Below are 23536 nucleotides of genomic sequence, written 5' to 3'. Positions count from 1 at the left end.
AATATAACATATTTTAAAAAATTATGTTATTTCAAAATTTACGGAGAATAAGCATAATGAGGGCCATTGGAAGGTTGCAATCAAAATACATATGGTGACTCAAACTACTTCAATGATATATTGGGTTTTTAGATATTGATCTAAAACAACAAAAAAAAGCTACTTTTGTATTTAATAGTTTTGTAAATATTATATTCTAAAAAAAATCTTTTTTACGGTAATATAGCATATTTTACTTTCTTGAATGGCAGATTAGAAAGTACTTATCAAATCCAATATTCTTGTATATTGAACTAGTCTCCAACTACAGAAAACAAGTGGAAGATAAAATGTGTGGAATCATATTGCTTCTCTTGCAATGTCGTATGTTAGAGGGTTACGATCATTAATATTTGGTTTCTTGAACTATTTTCATGATATATAGGATATTTAGATGTTAAAATAAAATTAAAATTTATCTTTACTAATTAGCAAAATATTGTGCTTTCATAATCATTTTTTAAGAAATAGAATATTTTTAATAAAAATAATATATTGATATTTATAGAATAGATTTTATTTTTTAATATATCCAAATCTATTATTGCCATTCTAACTCTTTATATGACGGAAAGACTTCACCTTTTTTTGGAGTAAGAATATATATATATAATTAATTAAAATAATAATTAATAATATTTTGAAGGTAAACAAAATTGTTAATTTTTTATTATTGACTATTGTTTGTTACTTGTCCATATAAATCCGAAATGCCTTTTTTTTTAAGAAAATCAAAATAGCTGTTATCATTATGACGGTTGAAAGTCATAACGATCAGTAATGGTTCCTCCGTTATCAGGCGTTATTCGAAACCTTGGTTCGGATTTAGTTTGACAGATAGGCATACATATTGACGATTTTACCCTTGCATGGGTAAGGGATGCTTCGGTCTTCGTGAAACAAACGGAGGTCGGACGGCCGAGATCGGAAGGGCGGCTTCGTAAATACGATGAAGAATGTGGGCAGCCGAGTAATTTAAAGTCACTTTGGTCGTACGTGGGCCAACGATGGTGAGTTGTCGCCATCCGTGGAGACCGGGAAGTGGGGAATGACGCAGGAGATAATGCTATTTTCCCAGGTATCTACGTGGACTATAAAATGGAATTTGACAGCGTGAGGTGAAATCTCCCGGGGGTTGCATGGAATATTTGTATTTAAATTTCGTCATCGTCAGGATTTGGAGGAGTCTAAGAATATGTGTTGCATGTTTGGTGTTGCTTTCGTTTTTTTTTAAAAAAAAAATCTTGCAAAAAAAATGAACTTGGTTTTCAAATTTTTCTTACAAATATTAATTTTATTTTTTTAATAAAAAATAATTTTTAAATATTATTACCAACAATTGTGAGACGAACAGAATTACAGACTAGATCGCCTTCTTTACTGCACGGCATTCTGGCGAGGTCCTCTGGATACATCCGAAGTCTCTTCTCATTTGCTTTGCCATCTTTTGTTTCTTGATTATTTTTTAAGCAGTCGGTGTAACTTTTATATATATATATATATATATATATATAAAATTTTTACATTTTTAAAAAATAATTATTTTATTTTTAAACTGTAAAAATATAGCAAAAGATTTTATTTAAAATGGATATAAAAATACATAATTTGATGGATGAGTGATTTTTTTAAAAATGGACAGGGAACATTAATATGTATTTCTTTTCTCTCTCTTTTTTTTCCTCTGGTTTCGGCTTACGACTATAAGTTATGTTGCATTCCATCATTTTTTGCGACGTAGTGCTGTACATGTAATTAAATAACTATTACTATTATATTATATATTTTTAAACACCCCATTCATTAAACAAAAGAGAACTTAAAAAAAAAAATAGCCTCCAACTTTTTGGAGAGACGTGTCGTGCTAGGGTCATTTTCTTCTATAGCGGGGACTGCCAAATCTGAATCCGGAAAGAACCGTGGCCAGATCCTATTCATGTTCTCTAGTCTCATTCCTTCACCCCTCGCGCTTTTTTTTTTCCCTTCACCCCTCTCATTCCTTTTCACCCCTCTCGCTTTTTTTTTTCCCTTCACCCCTCTCATTCCTTCACCCCTCTCGCTTCAATCCATATTTCCTGCAGGAATATATTTCTGAAAACATCAGCATTCGAAGAGGATTCCTACAGGGACAATGACCATGATTTCTATCTCCTACTCAGTAGCATAAGTGTGGATGAGTAAGAAGATAGATGCAAATGGAAAGGGACAGACTCAGACTTCACATGAAGTCTTACTTTCAAAGAAGCTATGCGCGGACTTGGGTTATTTGGAAGTCGTTATTATTTTTTTCAAAAGCAAAAGAAGGGACCTACACTATAATTACCCAGGCCGAATAATAGGAGATCCATCGCCAATAGTCAAATCCAAAATCTGGACACTACATTTGCATTTGGTTTACTGGATTTGGTATGATGATAGATGATGGAATCACATTTTCTTTAGAAGCATAATTTTTTTTTTTGATTTGAAGGAATAGTAGTTCCACTCATGCATAGAAGGAATGGTCATTCAATTCTCATGAAAGTGGGAATGAAGATATTGTTGGTAAACTAATTGATAGCATTCGTATTATAAAATAGTAATAAATAATATACTTTCATATAAATTAATATTTACATAACTAAAAATAAGTAATTTAATAAATATATAATTTAAAATATTATTTCAAAAAATAGTGAAAAAATCAAATAGCATACATTGTAATATCATATCAACTATTATTTAGAAGTGTATTATGTATCATACATAACCAAATGAGCCTTAAACGATGCATATTTAGGAAAAAAATAAAAATAGAAATATAAATTGTTAAAAATATCATTGAATAAAGAAAAAGACATATAGTTAGATAGATATTAAAATAACAAAGAAAATAATTTATTTAATATATATATAATTATTTAATAAAAATATAATATTAGAAAATAATATTACTAATATCATGTTAAATAATAAAATCAAAATAAATTGAATGGAAAAAATAAAAATTACATTAGATAAATAATAGAAAAATAAACATAATAACACTGAAGTACATATATAATATAAAAAATAATAATTAACTAATGGTTATATAAAAATATGAAATAATACTATTGGTATATTTAAAAATAATATAAAATTGATTAATTCTAATGCGTAACTGGATAAGTTAAATATTAGAATTCAACTGCTATTTCTTTTTCCATGCATTATTTCATTTCTCATCTAATTAACGGAATGGGAATTGCGGTTCCAATTCCTTGCCTCCCATTATTATTTTGTTTTGATTCCCAACGTGACTTTTTTTTTTGGGGTCTTGGAAATTGATTGTAGCTCTTGTTGCTAAGCAAAAAGGTATAGCGGTCGGAATATGCCTCAATTCACCTCCAAGTTTATTATTATTACAAGGTATGCTATAAACAATCACATCCTCGTAGTACCAAATCTTCAAAAGAGCGGATAGACATCACTGCACATTGTTACGTAGTGTAGTACTTGAAACTACAATGATCCCCTCATCTTGTTTTCACAATTTACACACCTTATAGGACAATCTTAAGTTCTTATGGATAGACTAGGAGCACAATTTAGATTGGGCTCATACTAAACCTACCTACCCGACCTGCTCATTTTCTAGAATTATATTAAGATTTTATAAATATGAGTTGCGCCTTGGCTCAAAAATCTCAACCCAACATTAAGTAGGGTTGAGTTAGGATTGACCTACAATCCAACCTAAGCCCAACCTTAACCTTGCCTAGCTAAACCCCGTTATATGGACAAATAATAAATATTTTATATTCTTATAGAATATTTATATGCTTGTATAACTATATATTTAGTCCTGACCAAAGAAAAATGATCAATGGTTGAGATTTCTTTCCAACATATAATAGTATAATAAAAATGACTCAGACCTTTTCCATGTCTTAACATTGTCATTCAATCCAATCTATCCTGACCCAAATTTAGCTTAGAATGGGAATGGGTTGTATGATTATTTACAAGCTATCCTTTAACAATAACCTATTTCACTCTTGCTTTTTTCAACATTATTTCTTTTCCACTCCACTTTCCCCCCCGCCATGTATCTTGCTCTGATTTCAACTATTAAGACTATATATATATTTGTCTTTTTGGACCAAAAATAAAAACCATATTAGCATCAACTTATCACGGAAGCATGCGATCATCATATGGGAAAAAGAATACTTGATGCAAATATAAATCAGGACTTACCCTGCTTTATCCTGAAACTTCCCTCTCCCATATTCAAACCGGGCAGCGCAAATAGTCGCATTTGCAGGAGAAACAGCTGAAGTTTTGTCTGCTAATTTAACATTCACCGGAAATTAGAGTAGCAGCAGCCACCAGCCACCAGCCACCGACCATTCATTCCACTCTTCACCACCTTCCCTTTCCCTAGTTGTCAACTCCCAGTCCCAGGAGATATCTCATGATTAAAACTGCAACAAATGTCCAAACGAGTAAGTGATGCAGGGCAGCATTCCATCTCTTCTGCCACCCTGAAACTCCAAGTCCAAATTTCTAAACAATTTTAGTAAATTTTTAACCAAAACCATGCATGAACTTTCGTAACACATCTATTAGCACAGAATGGCAAAATTGGATAGCATCTAAACCTCTTTAGTGATTGCTGTCTATATCCTCTTCCTGCCAATGGATTAGTATCATAACACAATCAAACTATAGCTTACGTTGAACTGGGAAATGATCCATTATAATGCACCATCCCTAAAGATATATGTGGAACAACAGAGGTTACATCACTACCCATGTCTACCGCTTGAATGCAGCAACCTCAGAAATCCATGAGAACGTCACCGCAGAACTACTGTTCCCATGATACATATTTCCCATGGAACATTTAAATTCGCATCCTTTTGTACATGCTGCTTATTTTGTTGGGACACAAATGCCTTCGCGCAAATTGTCCTGAGACTGGGTTGCGCCTAAGTCATCGCCATTGGGGCATCATTTGCCTGTACAAAAACCAGAAGAGATCATTCCAAGTTGAAAATGCAGGACTTGATTTAGGAAGCTTCATACATGCAGATTTGAATACCTTGGCCTCCTCCCATCAAATGACAGATCACCAAATTGTGCCTTCCGTCCATTAACCAACAGGTTACCCGGCTGAGATGATTGAACCATCTGCAGAATTTAGCGTTGAGGTGATTTGGCCCTCTTCAAGCATGATGTGTTGTTAGAAAAGAAAACAGTAGAAATATAGGGGTACCATGAGCGAAGAGATACTTTGGTATGTTGGAGGCAATAGCAATGATTGTCAAGCCTCCAACAGTCATCATATACAGGATATCATAATCCACTAACAATTACTCTCAGTATCAAAGACTTGAGATTGAAGGATCAACCACTTCTGAATTCCTTGACTGAAAGAAGAGCAACAAATAAGGGGGCCCAAAACTCTGCACAGCTGGTTTCCCATGTCTTAAGGAGATTTGCACGACTAATGGAATTCATGCAATTCTTAAGACGGTTGTTGAATAAAGCACCAGCCACCTTGAACAATGTGGCAAATGAGCTGTGCAGAGAAAATTTTTGGAAATATATTGGAACATACAGCATTTTTCTTTCAAGTAATAGTTTCTAATGGTGTATGGAATAGTTCAGCATTCAAATAACAAAATAATTTTCTATAATGCATGGTGCAAAGAGAGATGCCTGGTCAACGTTAGGGTGCTCATCTGTGCAAGAATATCAGTGGAAGAATAGCATGCAGGTGAGTGAATGCATATCAGCCTCGCACCTGACGGTCATCTAATATCTACCGAGCAAACACACAAGGCAGTAGTGCCACAACGAAATCACACTGCCAACTAGAGATCCCTAAACATTAAAGGAATTAATTTGTTGTGAAAGAAGTAGACCTTTTTACTTTCTGTCCTCAGATTTCCAGTCAGATGAGGGGCAAAACTTTTTGTATTGACACCATGAACCTCTGGCATGCACCTTGCTACAAATTTCTCCTGCAGAATAAAATCCATAAGCATCACCGCAGATTGATAGAATCGGCTATATATAAACTAATAAGAGGTAATACATGATTGACCACAGAGATACATATTATCCGAATCGAGCAACCATTGGGAAGTTGCCAAAGAATGCACAAGAAAACATAAATACCACTGAACCAACCAAACAGCCTAAGCTAGCCAACTTTACCTCTTTCTTTTTATTTCGTCTGACAGCATCTATGGATCTGGAGACAGTTCCACCATTTGTATCAGACTTGTCTCGAGCAGGAAGGTTAATGGACCTGCTTTCCAGGTAACTTCATTTTTTTAGGTCCTACTAGCTATTCATATAAAAAATAAAGAGCAAAAAGGGCAGATGAATTTTCTCATCTGCAGCCTGTCAACCAAGTAGTTCCAGTAATCATCGGTTTCAAGATAAGACTAAATGGTGCTAGCACAAGATTCCATATCCATAACTCAAAGCTAATATAGCCAACTCCGGCAAGTCGAGATTTAAGCAGGTACCATACCTTGCCTTTGGTGGTCCAAGCATGGTAATACCTCCTCCCCTAAGAACGGTAGTTTTGCTGTCTGATGCTAAATGCATTCTTTTGATTTCTCCAGAGCCTCTAAAAATTCAAAATCAGAGGGCGCAGAACAATGGTGTGAGTATTAGCTGTAACCTACCCTTCAACAAGGTTGCTAAAATCATCAAAAAAATCAACCTTTTGTTTTCTGATCCTCTACTTTTCACACTAGTAGTTGTGGCTGATTTCTTTGAAGTAACCTGCAAAAACAACAGAAATGCAGATGAGGCAATATTATTATAATGCTTTAGATCAGAAGGACCAATAAGTGTGAAAATGGAGTGGCTATGAATGCAAAACTGGCACCAGTTTTGACATATAATTATGACATTCTAGAAAAAGAAACAATAATATATATAAAAGGCTTTTACAACAATGAAATATAACACAAAGTTCTTAAACTGGAGCCATTTGGACTTATCTAGCCCAAACAAGATAAGAACTTATGCTGTATGTACCTCTACCCATTATAGGTTTGCACCTTTTCACCTTTCTATCTACAACCCATGTTGAAATTAGAATCACTAAAGTACAAGATTCAACAAGCCAATAGGACATTCGCAACTTGCTACTAAAAAGAACTTTTTTTTTCTAACTTAATGAAAAGAGAGTACTGCAAAGCAATTTCTAGACAAATATAACATAGGCCATTTAGATGTTCTTAAAAATAATTTCACAACATGAAGTGTTAAGAATTTGTGTCTTGAGATGGCGTCAACAATACCAACAATACCTGAAGTGAAGCAAAAATTGGCAAGATTTCTTCAAACAAAAAACATCAAAGGAGGAAGCAGAATTATCGATTCCATTGCTCTGGAGCAGAACTATCAAAGGAAAGGTTACCTGAACATTTGAAACATCCTTTGCATGATTTAATGATGGTGCTGACTTGTTTAGGGTTTTGGGATCCAATCTCTGTGTACCTTCTCTAATGCCAGAAGGGACGGCAGCTCGCTTTTCAGTAGCAAAAGAAAAAGGGCGAGGTACAGTACCGCTAAAATGCAGTTCTGTACGTTGTCTATGGGAAACGACAGAGGTAGATCTGTAGTTGCTTGAGACTCTCTCAGCATGGGTCTTGCTTGAAACTATACTGTTATCTGTCCTTCTGATCGTCCCCTGAGATGGATATTTTGGTCTTTGAGTTGATTTCATTTCTGATTTGCTTTTGCAGTCCAACTTTAGGCCATTTCTCACCAAGGCAGCAGGCTCCTGACAACAGATTAGATGAAGAAATTACTTAATCATCCAATGGATGCTACAGTACGGTTTCTATCTGTGGATAGATTATCATTTTTTTCCATAAACTGATTCCTATTAAGAAAAAATGCACTGTAGCTTAGGAAAGCAAATAAGCTTGCAAGTAATTACACAAACAGAGGTAGATCTGTAGTTGCTTGAGACTCTATCAGCATGAGTCTTGCTTGAAACTATACTGTTATCTGTCCTGCTGATCGTCCCCTGAGATGGATATTTTGGTCTTTGAGTTGATTTCAGTTCTGATTTGCTTTTGCAGTCCAACTTTAGGCCATTTCTCACCAAGGCAGCAGGCTCCTGACAACAGATTAGACGAAGAAATTACTTAATCATCCAATGGACGCTACGATACGGTTTCTATCTGTGGATAGATTATCATCTTTTTCCATAAACTGATTCCTATTAAGAAAAATGCACGGTAGCTTAGGAAAGCAAATAAGCTTGCAAGTAATTACACAAACAGAGGAATTGCATGAAATCTGACTAGCCTTGCCCTAAATAATTACTAACTATATTTGAAAGAAGTATTTATGCAATCTAGAAGTATAACTTTAATTTGTTTGAGAAACAGATTTTATTAGCAACCTTGACATGCTTCATGTAAGAACTCTTCGTGAAGAAATTATTGACAAAATAACTGCATTAATTACTTTGATTAACAAACTACCTTGGAGAAGTATTATCACCAGCTATCAAATCAATTACTCCAATAAACTATACTCAAAATAATAGCTACCAAATTTGCTGAATTTTTGAAAAAATGTAAATTATTCTTGATTGATAGCCTTGCTGAATCACTCTGTGAATCATATATCATTTTGCGAATGCACCACAAATATAATAAATTTTGTAATCTCGTGAACAAATCATGAATCTTTATTCGATAACATAACGTCCTATCATTTTGAAAAAAAATACACAACCATCTCTTTCGTTCTATTCTTCTTCCTCTCCACCATTTTCCATTTTTCTTTCTTCTCATCCTCTATGGGCCACCGTCCATGGGCCACAACCACATCTCATCACACGTTTTATGTTCGGAGCAATCCTACAAAGACCAGAACCCTGATCAATCTTACAAAGGCCCTGCCACTGGCCAAACTCCACCATCAACAAAAACCGTAGCAGATTTCTTGCTCTCTCTAGGCATCTCTTAAAATTTTCACTTGTGGTTCTTTATTTTAGAAAAGATAAGGTTTATATCCTTATTTTATATGAACCATTAATTAACACTTTCGAATTTGTCAGATTATTTCCAAATCCTGAACTTCTTAACCTTGCCAAATTATTCCAGAATGCTGAATTTGTCAGTGCCCAAAATACATATTTATAAATTAATTAGATGATTATGTATAGTTTTTCTATTTTTAGTGATCTTTTCCTACCCAATTCTATAAAAGAACGAGATGAAATAATAGAACACAACACTTAATAAGGCCTCTTTCCTTTTTCTTTTTGGTTTTTTCCCGGTGGTACTGCAACAAGTTATGGAATGTCAAGATAAAGAAGGTAGAGATTGTCCATAAACTATATCTCCTCTAAACCCCATTATTGATGAAAAGATATTCTGAATCACTGGCACAACAGAAGACATGAACAAAGTTATGTCACTCATTCTTGTTGTTAGGTTTGCTAATATTGGCCAAAGCATGCAAAGTATGCAAATTTTTTTGGTCCTACTTATCTTCGAGCATCCAATTACCAGTGTTCTTTAAGGGACCTTCCACAACAAGAGTAAGCATAAAACAAGAAAGAACACGCACAAAAAAGGTGTGTTAGGAGACTACAATAAAAAAAGTTCTTTCCATATGAGAGGATCATCATCAAACAATAAAGCATATAAAAGCAAACCCTTTTTTTTTTTTCTCCAGCACACTTTTTTCTTTATTCAAAGTCATGATTAAGCTTGCAAACCTTTTAAAAGAACTTGTATCGGCCCACCTTTTTCTAAGACCCCTCAAGTAATTTAATAGAGGCCCCCATCATAGTCTCTTGGTCGCACCGAGTCGACCAGGTTCTGAACCAGGCCCTCTCCTCTTTTCTTTGTTTTCTGATAAAATGATGTTGGGAAGGCCCGAGAAGGCCTTCCTAGCATCATTTCTAAGTGGCGAAGGCTTTCCGCCTTTTTCCCTTCCCCTCACGATGAAAAGTCCACAGATTCAGCACTTCAGAAGGAAGATTGAAGCCTAAATAAGGTATGCTTCCTTTCTCCTATCTCAGTCCTTCAATTTTTTGGGAAGGGGGGCTTACAAAAATAGCTCAAAAATTACAAAATAAGGGGAGATCATACTAAAATTTTTGATTTAGATTTGATTTTATTATATGTTGTAGATCTATAAATGATCTACATGATGTTATAAAAAATTTTAATTGTCGGATTTTATATAATTTTTAAAAATTAAAACATATTTTTAGATTAAAAATAGAAATATATATAAAAAATAAAAATTTTACAAAGAAATTGTAAAATCAGAAACATATTTAGGGGCATGGAAGCTACTCTTCAGCAAAATTTGATTTCCATTTATTCAAGTTTTGATGCAATCATGCGCACAGTGGCCTAAGCCTAAATTTAAAAAAATTTGAAAAATATGTAGCCTATGATGCATGCCCACAGGCCTAGAAAAATATATGTAGCATCCATTATTGGGTTCTAGATGAATGTGAGCTAAAATTAATTTTTTAAATATTAATATTTAAAAATTATTTTTAAATTTAAAAAATAATTAAAAATAAATAATACCAAAAATTATAAAAATAGTAGTACATATTACATAATTCAGAAGTAATTTCTAAAGTAGAAAATATATTTTTCTGAAGTTATTATATTTAAACATATTTTTAAATTTAAAAATTATTAAAAATATATAAATAAAAAATATGAAAAATTAGTATTATGTTTAGATAAATAAGATATATTTTCTAACGTAAAAAAAAAAGATCTTCATCATAAATTTTTTTTGCTATTTTTAAATAATTGATAAGCTGATGTAGTTGATGAACATGCAGGAATGGAGTCATCGAGAGAAAAGAAGCCAGAGCATGACATTGGTTGGGATTATGGGCACATGCTCTCAGGTCGCACCATTGGAAGTGCAACTGGTGTAACACAGAGCTCAAGGAAAGAGGGATAATCAGATTGAAGCAGTATTTAGCTGGTGGCCCATAGAAGGTTTGGCAGTTGATGAAGAAGCACTTTACTGATTTCAGTGCAGTGAAGAAGAGGATTTCTAAGAAGACAGAGATGGACCGCCGAGTGGCAGAGCCACCTTCCTATCACTCTAGAAAGTCAAAGGAGATGTCTGCTCCAAATAATGAGGCACAAATTCAGATTGCTATGCAGGCGAGCCTGGATGATCAGTAGCAGTAGGATAAGGTGGCCAAGCATTGGGCTTGATTTGGACCCTCTTACTATGAATCAGGCTCCGGTTCTGCAAGTGGCAAGGCAGATCCAAAGTTAAGGAGGACCTCCTCAGTCAGGAAGGCCGTTAGCAAAGATGGTAAGAAGGGTAAGAATGCACTGAGGGGTACAAAGGATACGAAGGCAGCTGCCCAGCACACCAAAAAAGAAAAACAAAAGACACCTACAACTCCAATAGAGAGTGTCGAGGAGTCAGTTCACTCAGATTCAGAAATCAAGAGTAGCAATTCTGGTGGTTATGGATCTGCTGGCTAGAAAAGGAGTGGAGGACATGAGACCACTGTTTATGAGATATAGCCGCAAAGTGGTCTTCGATTCACCGACGAGTCCTAGTTTATGTATTACACAAAATAGAGACCATAGTGCATGATCTTGTGGAGTCTGTCCGGATCCAATTGCATATAGGAGACGGGCTCCTCGAAGTCATTCAGAAGGACATGATGCAACTATAGATAAACTCACACGTGGAGTAGGATCCATAAACGTATCAAGTTTCGAGTCGTATACTGGATCCTATTATCCGCAGCCACATGCAACCTATGACTCATATGGATATGGATACGGATATGGTGCATCTAAGGCATCTTCTGATGGCTACTACCCTACATAGTCTGGAGCATCTTATGAATCGAATTTTGCTGTCGGCTTATTCGGATGGACTCCTTCACAGCCAATTTATCAACCATAGGACACCTCTCAAAGTCAGAGCTTCAGTAAGAGATTCGAGAGTGCTTATAACCCCGAGCGTGTTCTTTATAGGATGAACTACAACGCCGCTTGATTAGAAGCGTAGGCTAATGTGCCTCCTGACTATATTGATGATCCGAATATCTACGAAAGGCATCGCCACTCGACGAGCTTTTAGATATCGGTATATATATTGTACTTTAAATATATGTAATTGATTGTATTATTTTATATTTTTTACCTCATTACTCGATTTGAGGATATTTCATGTTGCTTCTTGTACAATGTAACATCTCACTAATCATTTTATATTTTGTATCATTTTAAAATAATAAGCTGCATCATTTAGGTTAAACCGAAATCATAGAAACATAAAAGAAAATCAAAAAACCATAAAAAAATTATTAAAAAAGTTCAAAAAGATTGATTACCATTTAAATCAACTTGAAAAACTCCACTAAAAAAAATGGGTGTGTCGGTACGGAACCGGCACGCCCTACCGTACCGTATCGACCTATCCGCCGACTGGTACAGATCTCGGTACTGGTTCGGCGAACCTTGAGTACAACAAAATCATTTTACTTTCACTATATTACTGATAGATATTCCTAAAACAAGATTCGTCAGTACTGTACCGACCCGTCTGCCGACTTGTACAGGCTCCGGTATCAGTTCGGCGGTCCAACAAAATCATTTTAGTTTCACTACATCACTGATAGATATTCCTAAAACAAGATGCTCAGCGTATTTTGTTTAGCCATATATTGAAAACTGTCTTGTGCTTAATTAAGATGATCTATTCAAAAGGGTTTAGGTAATAGTATATAACTTCTCATTTTGTGATAATGTTTACTGTAAATATATCAGAAACTAAAATAAGAAAACCTGACTCCCTCATGCTCATACCCAAACCCCCACTCCTCACCTGACCAAAAAGATGATTTCTAGCTCCGCCCCTGGATCAAAATCACATGTCTGTGTGTGGTACATGCCAAAATCATCATAAAGTCTCATCCACAGCAATCATAGAGATCTATGGTGATCATGAAAGTCATTTGGATCACAAAAGGCATATGACTAAGATATGGATTTGGAATTAAATACTTGACATGGAATTTTCAATGGTTGCAGCGCAGTTGGCCATCTAAAGCACTTGAAATATTTTGATATTTTGATCTTCATGTTCATTCATTTTCCTTTTTTTTGGGTTCTTCCTGTTTTGTGAATGATTAACTTAGGAATGGTATATATTCAACTTAAATTTATTTTTTAGGTCTATTAACCAGCAAAAAATAATTTTAAAAAAATCCAATTGCAACTTTGGCATACCTTCTTGACCTTCGGAACTGATACACGTTTCTCTGTATGCCTCTTAGCACCCGACTTCATTTTCCCTACAGCAGTGTTGTCAACCAGCCAATGTTCTGAATTTTCTGGATTAGAATCTACAGAAAACAATGCAGTCCTTTGGGAAGCTTCCACAGTAGTGGCATCACATGCTGAATTTTCATATTTCCTTGAAATCCCTCCATCATCAAGTCCACCGAGCTCATGCTGATCAATTTCTTCTTTGCTTTTTACCAGTGATACATGCACCGATGATTCTGTATCCAAGGTCTCCATCTGATGAGCATAGCCAGAGTTCTTTTCCTCTTCAATCTCTTCCAAGCTTTTCTCTGATGGTGTCACAATCTCATCGTTCAAGTCCTTTATTTGAAGTGTTTCATTGAAGCTTTTCCCTTTTTCCGAGGCAACTCCAACTGCAGCTTTTTTTAAGCAAGCATTGCTAGCATTTGCTACTCCATTTCTGAGACTTTCAAGTTGTGTAGCTGTTTCATCCTCCTCTCCCATTTGGCTAGAAATACTATCATCACCACCATGATCCGATGGGAGCTCAGTTTGCTGATTCTCTTGCAAAGCCTTCATAGCTCGAATTCTTTGGTAATACTCTTCAAAGAATGCCTTCTTTTGGGCAACTAAACCGGGAGCTCTGAATTTCTCCAGCTCCTCTTGACGTCTATTGCAAGTAAACACCGACCTTCTTTCCCATGACAAGGACTCAACTGCAAATCTTCCAAAGGATATTGAACCATGATCAAGCATTTGGGACATGGAAACTTCCTGCAAACCCCAAAAAAAAAGAAGATAACAATGATAATATAGGATCTTACATAAAAGAAAAGAAAAAAAAAGAAAATGGAAACATACACAAGCTCATGTAATAATAATATTATCCATATAATCCTATTACAGAGTAGCGAAGGCACAAAGGAATTGTAGAAGATCAGGACCAAGTACAGCTTAAGCCCAAAGCACTGCAAGTTCAGGTTTACATCTAGAGCTTCATATGTATGCACCAAGTAACCAACAAACAGGAAATAAGGTGAGGATACTTCATTCAGGCAAGGCTTCTGTAACTTTTAAACCCTAAAAGTGTGTTAAAGATGGCATAATTTAGAGCAAAAAGTAATAATGCATATGTGGATGAAGTTTAGAGTCAGACCAGAAAGATAATATAAACAAGGGAATAACAATAAAAAACCAGGTAGAACTTGAGAGAGAAAAAATGAAAGAGATTATGTGTTCCAAAAATGCAAGAGAGAATAAGAACACTGGAAATAATAATTATCTAGAATTCCCCTCACTGGACCAAAGCAACAGCATTCAGTCAAGAAACTGTTTAACGATGTAGTAACAAAGTTTTATTCAGATTAGCAATGACACATAATAAGAGATAGCTTTAATATTTTAGTGACATATAAGTAATAGTAATTATATTGAAGATGTGGTGTTCAGTATCTAATGTAAATTTGGTGATTTATTAGGAATGCAATTCCTGTCTATTCCACAAATTGCAATTTTGACTAGTACCTTCTAGTAAAATTCTGAGAACTTGAGAAACTCTAGTGCTCAGATCCTTCTTGCAAGATAATTCTCATATTCAAGTTACACTTACGTAGATTGGCTAACTGTTGGTTGACATGCTAACAAAGTGTTTTGAGTTATTGACCTAGGGTATGAAGATTCAACAATATGTAGATTAATCAACTGAAGAATCTCCTGCAGTATTTTGTTGCTCCAGCCACAATATATCCTTTGCTAGCTGGCAACATTTAATCACTGATTCTCTATAGCAACATCTTTCACCATATCTTGCCATACATCTCAACAATCAACATCCTCTAATACTATATGTCCATGGTCAATTAAGCTCATGCATCACTTGCTTGATGACGTGTCCAATGTTCATTTAGAACACTGACAAATCGTTTGTGAAAATGACCACATAAAATATTTGATGGCGTGTTGGATCCATCATTCACTTGCCTATCAAGAAGAACTTCTGCCTAATCATGTAGTGTGTGGGAGAAAGGACACCATATAAGGATGGATGAATATATATCGCGCAAGCAACTGATCGGCAGAGGAATAGCAGGACAAGAAGCTTCAATGCAGGTAGTCATGCCAGAGATTCACTCCTCTAGCACAACCACATGCTCTGTATTGACTCTGCCTCCCCACCGTCCTACCAAGCTTTATGGACCATCTTCTTGCTGCTCGGTAGCATGGCTATGCTGTCAATACTTGCATGATGTTCCTTTCAAAAGTCGTCCCTCGCACATAAAGCAACAGATAAGTTATTCTCTGTTTGCCATATTGTCTGTCATGTCCTTTGTATTGAACCTTCCTGTCGTTAGCAACATCTATTCTTTCCATAATCCAATATAATCATCATATGGCTCTAGGCTTACCTGGTTTGATGCATTATACTTCTGTGAACTCTGCCGATGCTACTCTTCTGTAGGTTTCACAAACAAATTCAATTCCATGTAGTCGACTTTCTATCTTATGAGGCTTCTCTAAAAAGTCTGGTTTCTGTCTAAACTTAAAAGTTTTGGATAGCATTAAATGTTTATGTCACTGCTCAACTTATCATATTGGTAAACAAACCAGAGCTGAAGCACATCTTACAAATCCTCAAACATGTTGTATGCCATTCGTGTCTTCTAGCCTGGAAATATGTGGCGTAATGATCATGAGCTCTCTTGATCTCTTTTCCCCATCTAAATTAGCGATTGCTAATCCACACCATGATTGATCATGCTCAACATTATGACAGTAATTAAATTGGGGAACAAAATTCTCTTTCATTATAAAAGTGAGAAGAATTAAATATCAGAACAATGTGAATAGACTTGAGCCAAATTATGCCTTTGCTATTAATCAGTAGGTGATGAACTTTTGCCTAGCATTCCAGCCATTATATGCTATACTTAGAAAGTTCTGTGAAATAAGATCAATGAACATAACAATAAATCTTCTTGAAAATGAAGCTTGATGACCTTGTCATGTCGTCACATATGATGCGGACTTGTCAGACTTATTGGCAAACCTTCGATGTTTGATCTAACTTGAGTTGACATGGGGAAGCATTATAGCACATGTACTACTGTATAGCATATTATTCTGTTCCTTTTTTAACTGTGACAATATGCCCTTATAGATAGTGCATTTATATAATGAGCTAGCAGTCCTAATGGGATGATCTTGGACCCCAAAAACTAAATAAATTTCTTGACACTTTGTTGATTGATATGATGTACAAAAATATTAAAAGTTGAAAGGTCATGGATACAAGAACCTCAATCTTCAACATGGCCAAAAGTTTTGCACTAATGCTGCCACCAGATTAATATAGGAAATTGCTGGAGAATCCAAAGGTTACATACTTGCACTGCTATTGGTTTACATTAAGTTTTGCACAGAAAATGATCACTTAATAAGCAGGATATCTGCAGAAAAACATGATAAAGATCTGGATAATCTACAGCATAAAGCTTCTAGAGTGCAAATACATTAGAACATTGCATCAAGAGAAGACCTAAAATAATTGAGAAGGTGAGATTCCACAACAGTTCGATGTTACAACAAACCATAAGACACTATATAAATCAAGGTATTTAGAGCTAAGCTAAGAAAAATTTACTAAAGTTGCTCAGAAAAATTGGACTACTTTAAAGCCACAGTATATTGAAGGCACAGAAACAGTCTTTATAATGAAGGCATTTCCTATGTTGAGAATATCAAGAAATAAATAAAAAAGAGCTGCAGTTTACATGATAGCGCAATTATTATGTTGAAGAAAACAACTTTAAGAAGCCCAAACAATGGATAGACAAAATATTCAGAATTAGTAATTACTGGGTTACCTAATAAAAAAAGGAAGTACCTGAGAGTCATCATGGTCAGACAATTTATCATGCGACCATCCATTATAAGTTTGACCAATATCAGTTGCCATATCATATCAACCAGGTCTTACACAATGGTTTGCACTACAGAAACCCATAATAAGAAGCTTCCATCATGAAAAATCCTGAAGATGTCCTTCCTTTCTACCAGGATAAAGCCATAGGTGTAAGATGTATCAGCTGTTAACAAGGTAACATGAGCTAATTTCAGGAACAAGTTCTTACTCTGTTCTTGATAATTTCAGTAGAAAACTATCACAAATATATAAAAGGGGGAAGAGAGGGATTGAGGAAAAATATTGAAAGGTTTAGTCTCTTTTGGAGAACACAAATAGATCATCAATGACCGACAAAATTCACTTCTATGCTGGCAAGAGAAATGATGAGAAGTGCTGAAAATTAAATGAAAATCTTATGTGAAGAAACAAAAAGATATATTGGGTGCAGGTACAGTGAATAATTTTTTAAAGAGCAGAAAATTCATGAACAGTTCACTAACATGAACTTATGAAAATAATCAACAACTAAAGAATCAATCGTGATAATACGCAGAGAATCATCAGTAAGAAAGAGTTGAACAATAAACTGATAGGTATTTTAAGGCTAGATTAATTTTTCTAAATTAAGTTTTGCTCCAATTTCAAGTTTCAATGATTAACACTATGCATTCTTAGATTTCATCAAAAGTGGAATTCAAGTAAATATGGGAAACAACAACAAGAGAAAAAGGACAAGTCGTAGTTTCAGTCAAATCGAGTAGATAAATAAAGGAAAAGGATAAAAGAAGGATTCACATAGAATCTCAGTTCTCCATATGTAGTCTTCCAAGTTATTAAGGATTTCTTATGCAAAGCAAGAATCCTTGGATAAAAGAACCACTGTAAAGGGGCAAATTTCAAGAACAAGCTAAGAAAGTTGGTCAAGTCATTCCAACACATTCTGTAGTTAATATCAAAGTAGCATCTCAAGATGATTTAGATTGAGATCATTCACTGACTGCCGCATATTCTCGAGACAAATTCTGTCAAGCAAACTAAGTAATACTAGCATCACACACCAAATATCCAGTTTGGCAAAAGTCTAGGTGACTTATGTATTCTATTCTTGTTACCTGTCTCCTCATATCAAAATTCCATTACCCAGGTCTTGAAAGAGCAAAGCTTAAAAAGATCATATGACAGTGCAAACAACAGATTCCAGCTTCCAGAAACTAAAGCAGAATTTTAAACAGTGAATTTACCAAATATACAAAGGAAACAAGAAATTTCTTCAAGCACGACGATCAAATTTTTGAAGGTAATATTTCTGCATCCACACTAACAAGATCAAAATTTCCTCTATAAAAATGACAAGTAATGCCATAATCATTATATAAAAAAAAAAAGGAGAAAGGAACGAAACTAGTAGAGAAAACTTGCTGCTCAAAAGAAACATTCATGAAAATAGAAAAATCACAATTCTGGTCTCCAACTTCTCTTCACCATATATTAAAATTAAAGATTTTATCTTCTCCTCTGCATCATAACCCTTACCGAAGCAAGAAAAGGAAAACTATAGCAACAGTCGTATTATTCCGTCTTTTCGACACCAAGAAGATAACCAACAAAAAAAAAGGAAAAAAAGAGAGCAAGAAAGATCTCAGGAGCAAACTACGGTTGAAAACCTGAAACAAGAAGACCCAGAGGTTTGAAGCCCTTGTACCTGTGCTTCGAATACTAGGCTCCCATTTCCCTAACACCAGGATTTCAGCTCAAGAAGAGCTCTGAGATCACCAACTGCCGGAAAAGAAACGCAGTGCTTCAAGAACCGGGAGAAAGAATGAAGTTACTAATTTGGGCACCATTGTAACATTAATAAATGCACCTTTTCACACGTATTACGTTTGCCGGAAATCTAACGCCTGTAAAATAAATAAGAACAGAAAAGTAGTTGGATCGTGGGGAGATGGATGAATGGAGTTCGGCTCCACAGGCCTAACTTATATGGTCATTTTGTCCTTTTCTTGCGGGATGGGCATCTCAGAAGGTTCTTGCCTTCTTGGCTATCAAGTAGAGAGAGAGAGAGGGGTGACCGTTGCTTCCGCTGGGGTGAAAAGCGTCACTACAACGCACGTGAGACTCACACGAAGCCATATGGGACTATGGGAGAGGAGATGGGTCTTAGATCTAATCTAACCCAATGGTGGGCCAGTCTCTAGTTGGGTGGGCCCACTTCTGACAGCCACACAGATTCCGTCGATCAACTGATCTACGGTGTGCAAGTGAGTAGACGGCGGGATCCCAAAGCCCCAATGGGCCATCAGTTGGATCCTTCTCAACGGACGGCCGGTGTTTAATTGGACCGAAACAGATGAGCCTCAAAAGACTGATGGAACCCATACTTGACGCGTACTCTATTTGTTAGGTCAACCGGGACGACGCGTAGCCTGTTACTATCTATAACTTGATATTTCCGACAAGCACCAGCTACTTGACATTCGGGTTGCGTGTATTTTAAAACATTTTTGTAGAACTAACTTCTTGTCTACGTTCACCATTTGCGCAGAGACGGTCCCCTAAGATTCCGACTTAAAGAAGACTACAGCAGATAAGACCTCAAAGACAAAACAGAAAAAAAAATTATCTTTCTTAGTGAATTTGCGAAGGCCTCAAAGATAAAAGAGAAAAAAAAATCTCTTTTAGTGAACTCGTCTTAGGCTCCAAACGCATTAAGCCGCTCCCGTGCTCAGATGTTCCATGGTTGCTAGTGGACATTGACTGCTTCAGTTTAAATTAATGATACCAAATATAGCTATAGCTAGTATACATGATACGTATCTTGATGCAAGCAGACATCCAAGTACCGTACGTTCGGACATGCACTAGCGGCGTGTACCACCTCGGGGCATTTGAGCTATAGCTTGATGTTGCCAGCACCTAACATGTACAAATAGACAGCTACAGAAATGGCACCTTAGACTTGCTTATAGTGTAAGCACTGATAGCTCAACTCAATATGATAACGGCTAAACAGTTTCAAAAAGCTTGGTTGCAATGGTTGTTTAAATTTGAGTTGTGTTGGGTTGCGCATTGGATCTGATCCAACCCCCGCTTACCATCCTCCCCGCGCGAAAATTGTTTCGTCTGTTTGGGTTGGGCTGTTCGCCAAGGGTGGTTGCCACCCAAACCCTTTGTGAAATAGTGAGGAAGCGAGCTGCATCTTTAGAAACAACCTAAGCATGTCTTGCACATATTAAGCTCCCATTAGTGCACTTCTGCGGGTTCTACTACTGTGTTTTTTCATAATCTTTTTTTAATGGATGGAGAATAGATTTCCGCCGTTGGTTGATGGAGATACTATAGAAAGAATGACAGATAACCGATTGCCAACCGATTTCTAGCTCTAGTATTGGTCGCGTTATCAGATTCATCCTGCCCTGATTTCCGACAACATGGCCCAGCCGGCATCCTCTTCGTCGAGACTATTGCTATCTCCGACATCAATGTTACCTCATCGAGCCATCCAATGCCTTTTTATAATTTTTTTTAATGAATGGAGAAAATAGATCTCAACTATTGGTTGACAGACAACTGATTGCCAACCGTTTTTTGTAACTCTAATATTGGTGGCATAATCAGATTCACCTTGCCCTTATTTCCGACAACATGGCCCAGCCGACATCTTCGTCGTCAAGACTATTGCTATCTTCGACATCAGGATTTACCTCATCGAGCCATCCAATGCCTTTTCATAATTTTTTTAATAGATGGAGAGGATAGATCTCGACTGTTGGTTGATGGGGATACTATAGAAAGAATGGCAGACAACCGATTGCCAGTCTATTTTTCTAATTCTAGTATTGGTCGCGTTATCCGATTCATCCTGTCCTGATTTCCAACAACATGGCCCAATCGGCATCTTCGTCATCAAGACTATTGCTACCTCCGACATCAAGATTTACATCATCGAGCCATCCAATGCCTTTTCATAATTTTTTTTAATGGATGGAGAGAATAAATCTCAACCGTTGGTTGATGGGGATACTATAGGAAGAATGGCAGACAACCGATTGCCAATCTATTTTTCTAACCCTAGTATTGGTCGCATTATCCGATTCACCCTATCTTGATTTCTGATAGCATGGCCTAGTCAGCATCTTCGTCGTTGAGACTATTGCTATCTCCGACATCAAGATTTACCTTATCAAGCCATCCACCACACGACATCCTAAGAAGCATAGCATTTGCCATACTTTTGCTTAGCATGTTCCGATCATTAGTTCAAGAAGTACAAAATCTTATGTTTGGGATAAACTCACAAATAAGTCTAGCATCATCTCATTTCTCGGAAGTGTGCTAAAAGGATGCAGGACATGTTTCTAAAAGACCAAATGGCACACAATTTGAAATGAGATGCATGTAAATGACCAAAATGGATGGACATGCACAATCAACAATAGTAAATTTGATTTTGAAAATTCCGGTTAGTTTAGCATTTCAGCTTTGATCTTTAGAAGAAAAAAAATTGAAAAGAAAAGGCAGCTTTATGCACGTGCCCTGAGCATGACTCAGAAGTCAGAACCAGTAAAGTTTTGACGTGCTAATGAGCTCTACCTTTTTATCCCTAAAAAATCCCATCCCTTCAGAAAGTAACGTGGAAGGAGAGATGGACGCTCGAAGGACTCACGCACAAAGAGAAGACCCACATGAAGGCCATTGCTATTTCCAAGCAACGAATAACACGCACTTGTCAGAACTGATCACGTGCAAGAGCTCTTTTCTCTTATGTTCAATATATAAGCCTGGTAATCCTCGAGCTTATGTGCAAATTGCGAGATCCTGGCCTTTGACGGGTTTGATGGGACCACAGCGATACTCCTGGGACCCCCTTCTTTAGCCCAGTGAGGGCCTGACACATCAGCTGCGGGCCACCACTACCTAAAATGCAGACACGATAACAGATTCTAGGCCGACCAGTGGAACAAAAAGAGATCAGACTCTCTGGTCCCACCATCTGTTCAACTATACACCGTTGATTAATGGGTCTCACCTGAACGAACGGTAAGGATTTAGATGGACGGTATTGAAGTGAGAAGAGGATCCAAACTCGCTGAGAAGGAACAAGAAGGTATACTTCTCTCGGATTGTTTTCGAATCAAACATGGAAAGAAACTTTTACAGAACTCAGAAATCAGAGATCGAAACTTATAATTTTTACATCAAACTGTAGCTCAAATGCTTGGCACCATCAGTTTAAATCTCATTTTCCTCCTCCCATATAAATTTATTTTATCAGATTTGCTCATTAAACTGGAATTCTTGATCTAGATCAGCGTGAAACAAGAGACTGACATCAGATCCAAGTTTTGAGTTCAAAAAATAGAACAAAACGATCACTTTTCTCCCTAAAATTTTCCAACAACGGGACGTTTCTGCAAACTTAAAATTAGATCACAGGTTCGGATCGAAAAATTTAGGGAGAACACCGCAAAAAAAGAAAAGTTCGGGCAGAAAATTAGCTGAATTCGAGCTGTGACGCTTCAAATAACGACGAATTCTACTACATTTCCTGGAATCTTTAGATCTCAGATTCAACACTCACTCACCCGCACCAACATTCAAGAAAAAATCAAGAGAATTCGAGAAATTAAGGGCGATGGAGGCGCGCACCTTTTGATCGAGAAGAAGAAATCTCCGATGCATTGAAGTACGTGGATCCAAGATCACAGATGAGAGATCTCACAAATTCTAAAAATTTAGAAACGATTCAAGAAGACCTCCGATTCGATCAAAATCGAAATCTATACTGGAAATCTTTTCTCTCTCTCTCTCTCTCTCTCTCTCTCTCTCTCTCTCTCTCTGTTTCTCTCACTCTCTCTCTCTGGGCAAGCGAGAGACTGGGCCTTCTAAGCGGGAGATGCACAGTAGCCAAGTAGTTGCTTCATTCTCTTACAAAATTGCCCTTGGATATTCTTCAATTACGAGAAAGCCATCCCTTCGCGGTGCACTTCGAGCCGTTAGATCTCACCATCTGATCTACCGATGGACACCGGAAGAGGGACCACCGAACGAATGGTTCCTATCAAGTGATGGACTGATGGTCCGGCCGTCGGAGTTTAATAAGACGGTGACTTACTGGAGCTCGAGCTGAAATTTTCGACGGGCTTCGAAGGTTGCACACATGTACCGTTTGGTGGCTAAGAACCAATTCTTTCTCTTTCCTGTGACAGTACAAGCTATTGTTTAACCTTCCAGCTTTGAAAATTGCATGCAGGGCTCTTGGAACACATGACTCCACATGTAAGCTAGCTTTGTGCTTCTCTTTCTTGGGCCGTAA

General features: G+C 36.5%; 1 protein-coding gene across 10 annotated transcripts; it reads right to left on the bottom strand.

Annotated features, from left to right (window-relative positions):
• Positions 1-4735: 4735 nt before the first annotated feature.
• Positions 4736-23100, bottom strand: LOC103704774 (uncharacterized). 10 transcript variants are annotated; one of them, XM_088720301.2, is made up of 12 exons: positions 18923-18994; positions 18462-18526; positions 17200-17401; positions 13299-14090; positions 7976-8158; positions 7451-7816; positions 6746-6807; positions 6551-6649; positions 6229-6322; positions 5934-6032; positions 5108-5196; positions 4736-5024 (listed from the first exon to the last, which is right to left on the bottom strand). In XM_088720301.2, the coding sequence occupies exons 3-12, from the start codon at positions 17269-17271 to the stop codon at positions 5000-5002; spliced, it is 1881 nt and encodes a 626-aa protein (XP_088576427.2). In that variant the 5' UTR covers positions 17272-17401; positions 18462-18526; positions 18923-18994; the 3' UTR covers positions 4736-4999. The 10 variants fall into 10 exon arrangements, 8 of the variants coding, with proteins under 8 accessions (XP_088576427.2, XP_038989513.3, XP_088576428.2 ...); XR_015977308.2 differs by lacking the exon at positions 18462-18526 and having other exon boundaries at positions 5282-6032; positions 18923-19239; XR_015977310.2 differs by lacking the exon at positions 18462-18526 and having other exon boundaries at positions 5108-5229; positions 7451-7813; positions 18923-19239.
• Positions 23101-23536: the final 436 nt, after the last annotated feature.

The sequence above is a fragment of the Phoenix dactylifera genome, chromosome 4, assembly GCF_051530095.1.
Source record: "Phoenix dactylifera cultivar Ajwa chromosome 4, Ajwa_hap1_PhDact_Kaust_v1.1, whole genome shotgun sequence".
NCBI lineage: Eukaryota > Viridiplantae > Streptophyta > Magnoliopsida > Arecales > Arecaceae > Phoenix > Phoenix dactylifera.
Note: the sequence above shows the minus strand (reverse complement) of the source record. Positions and strands in the feature narration are given on the sequence as shown.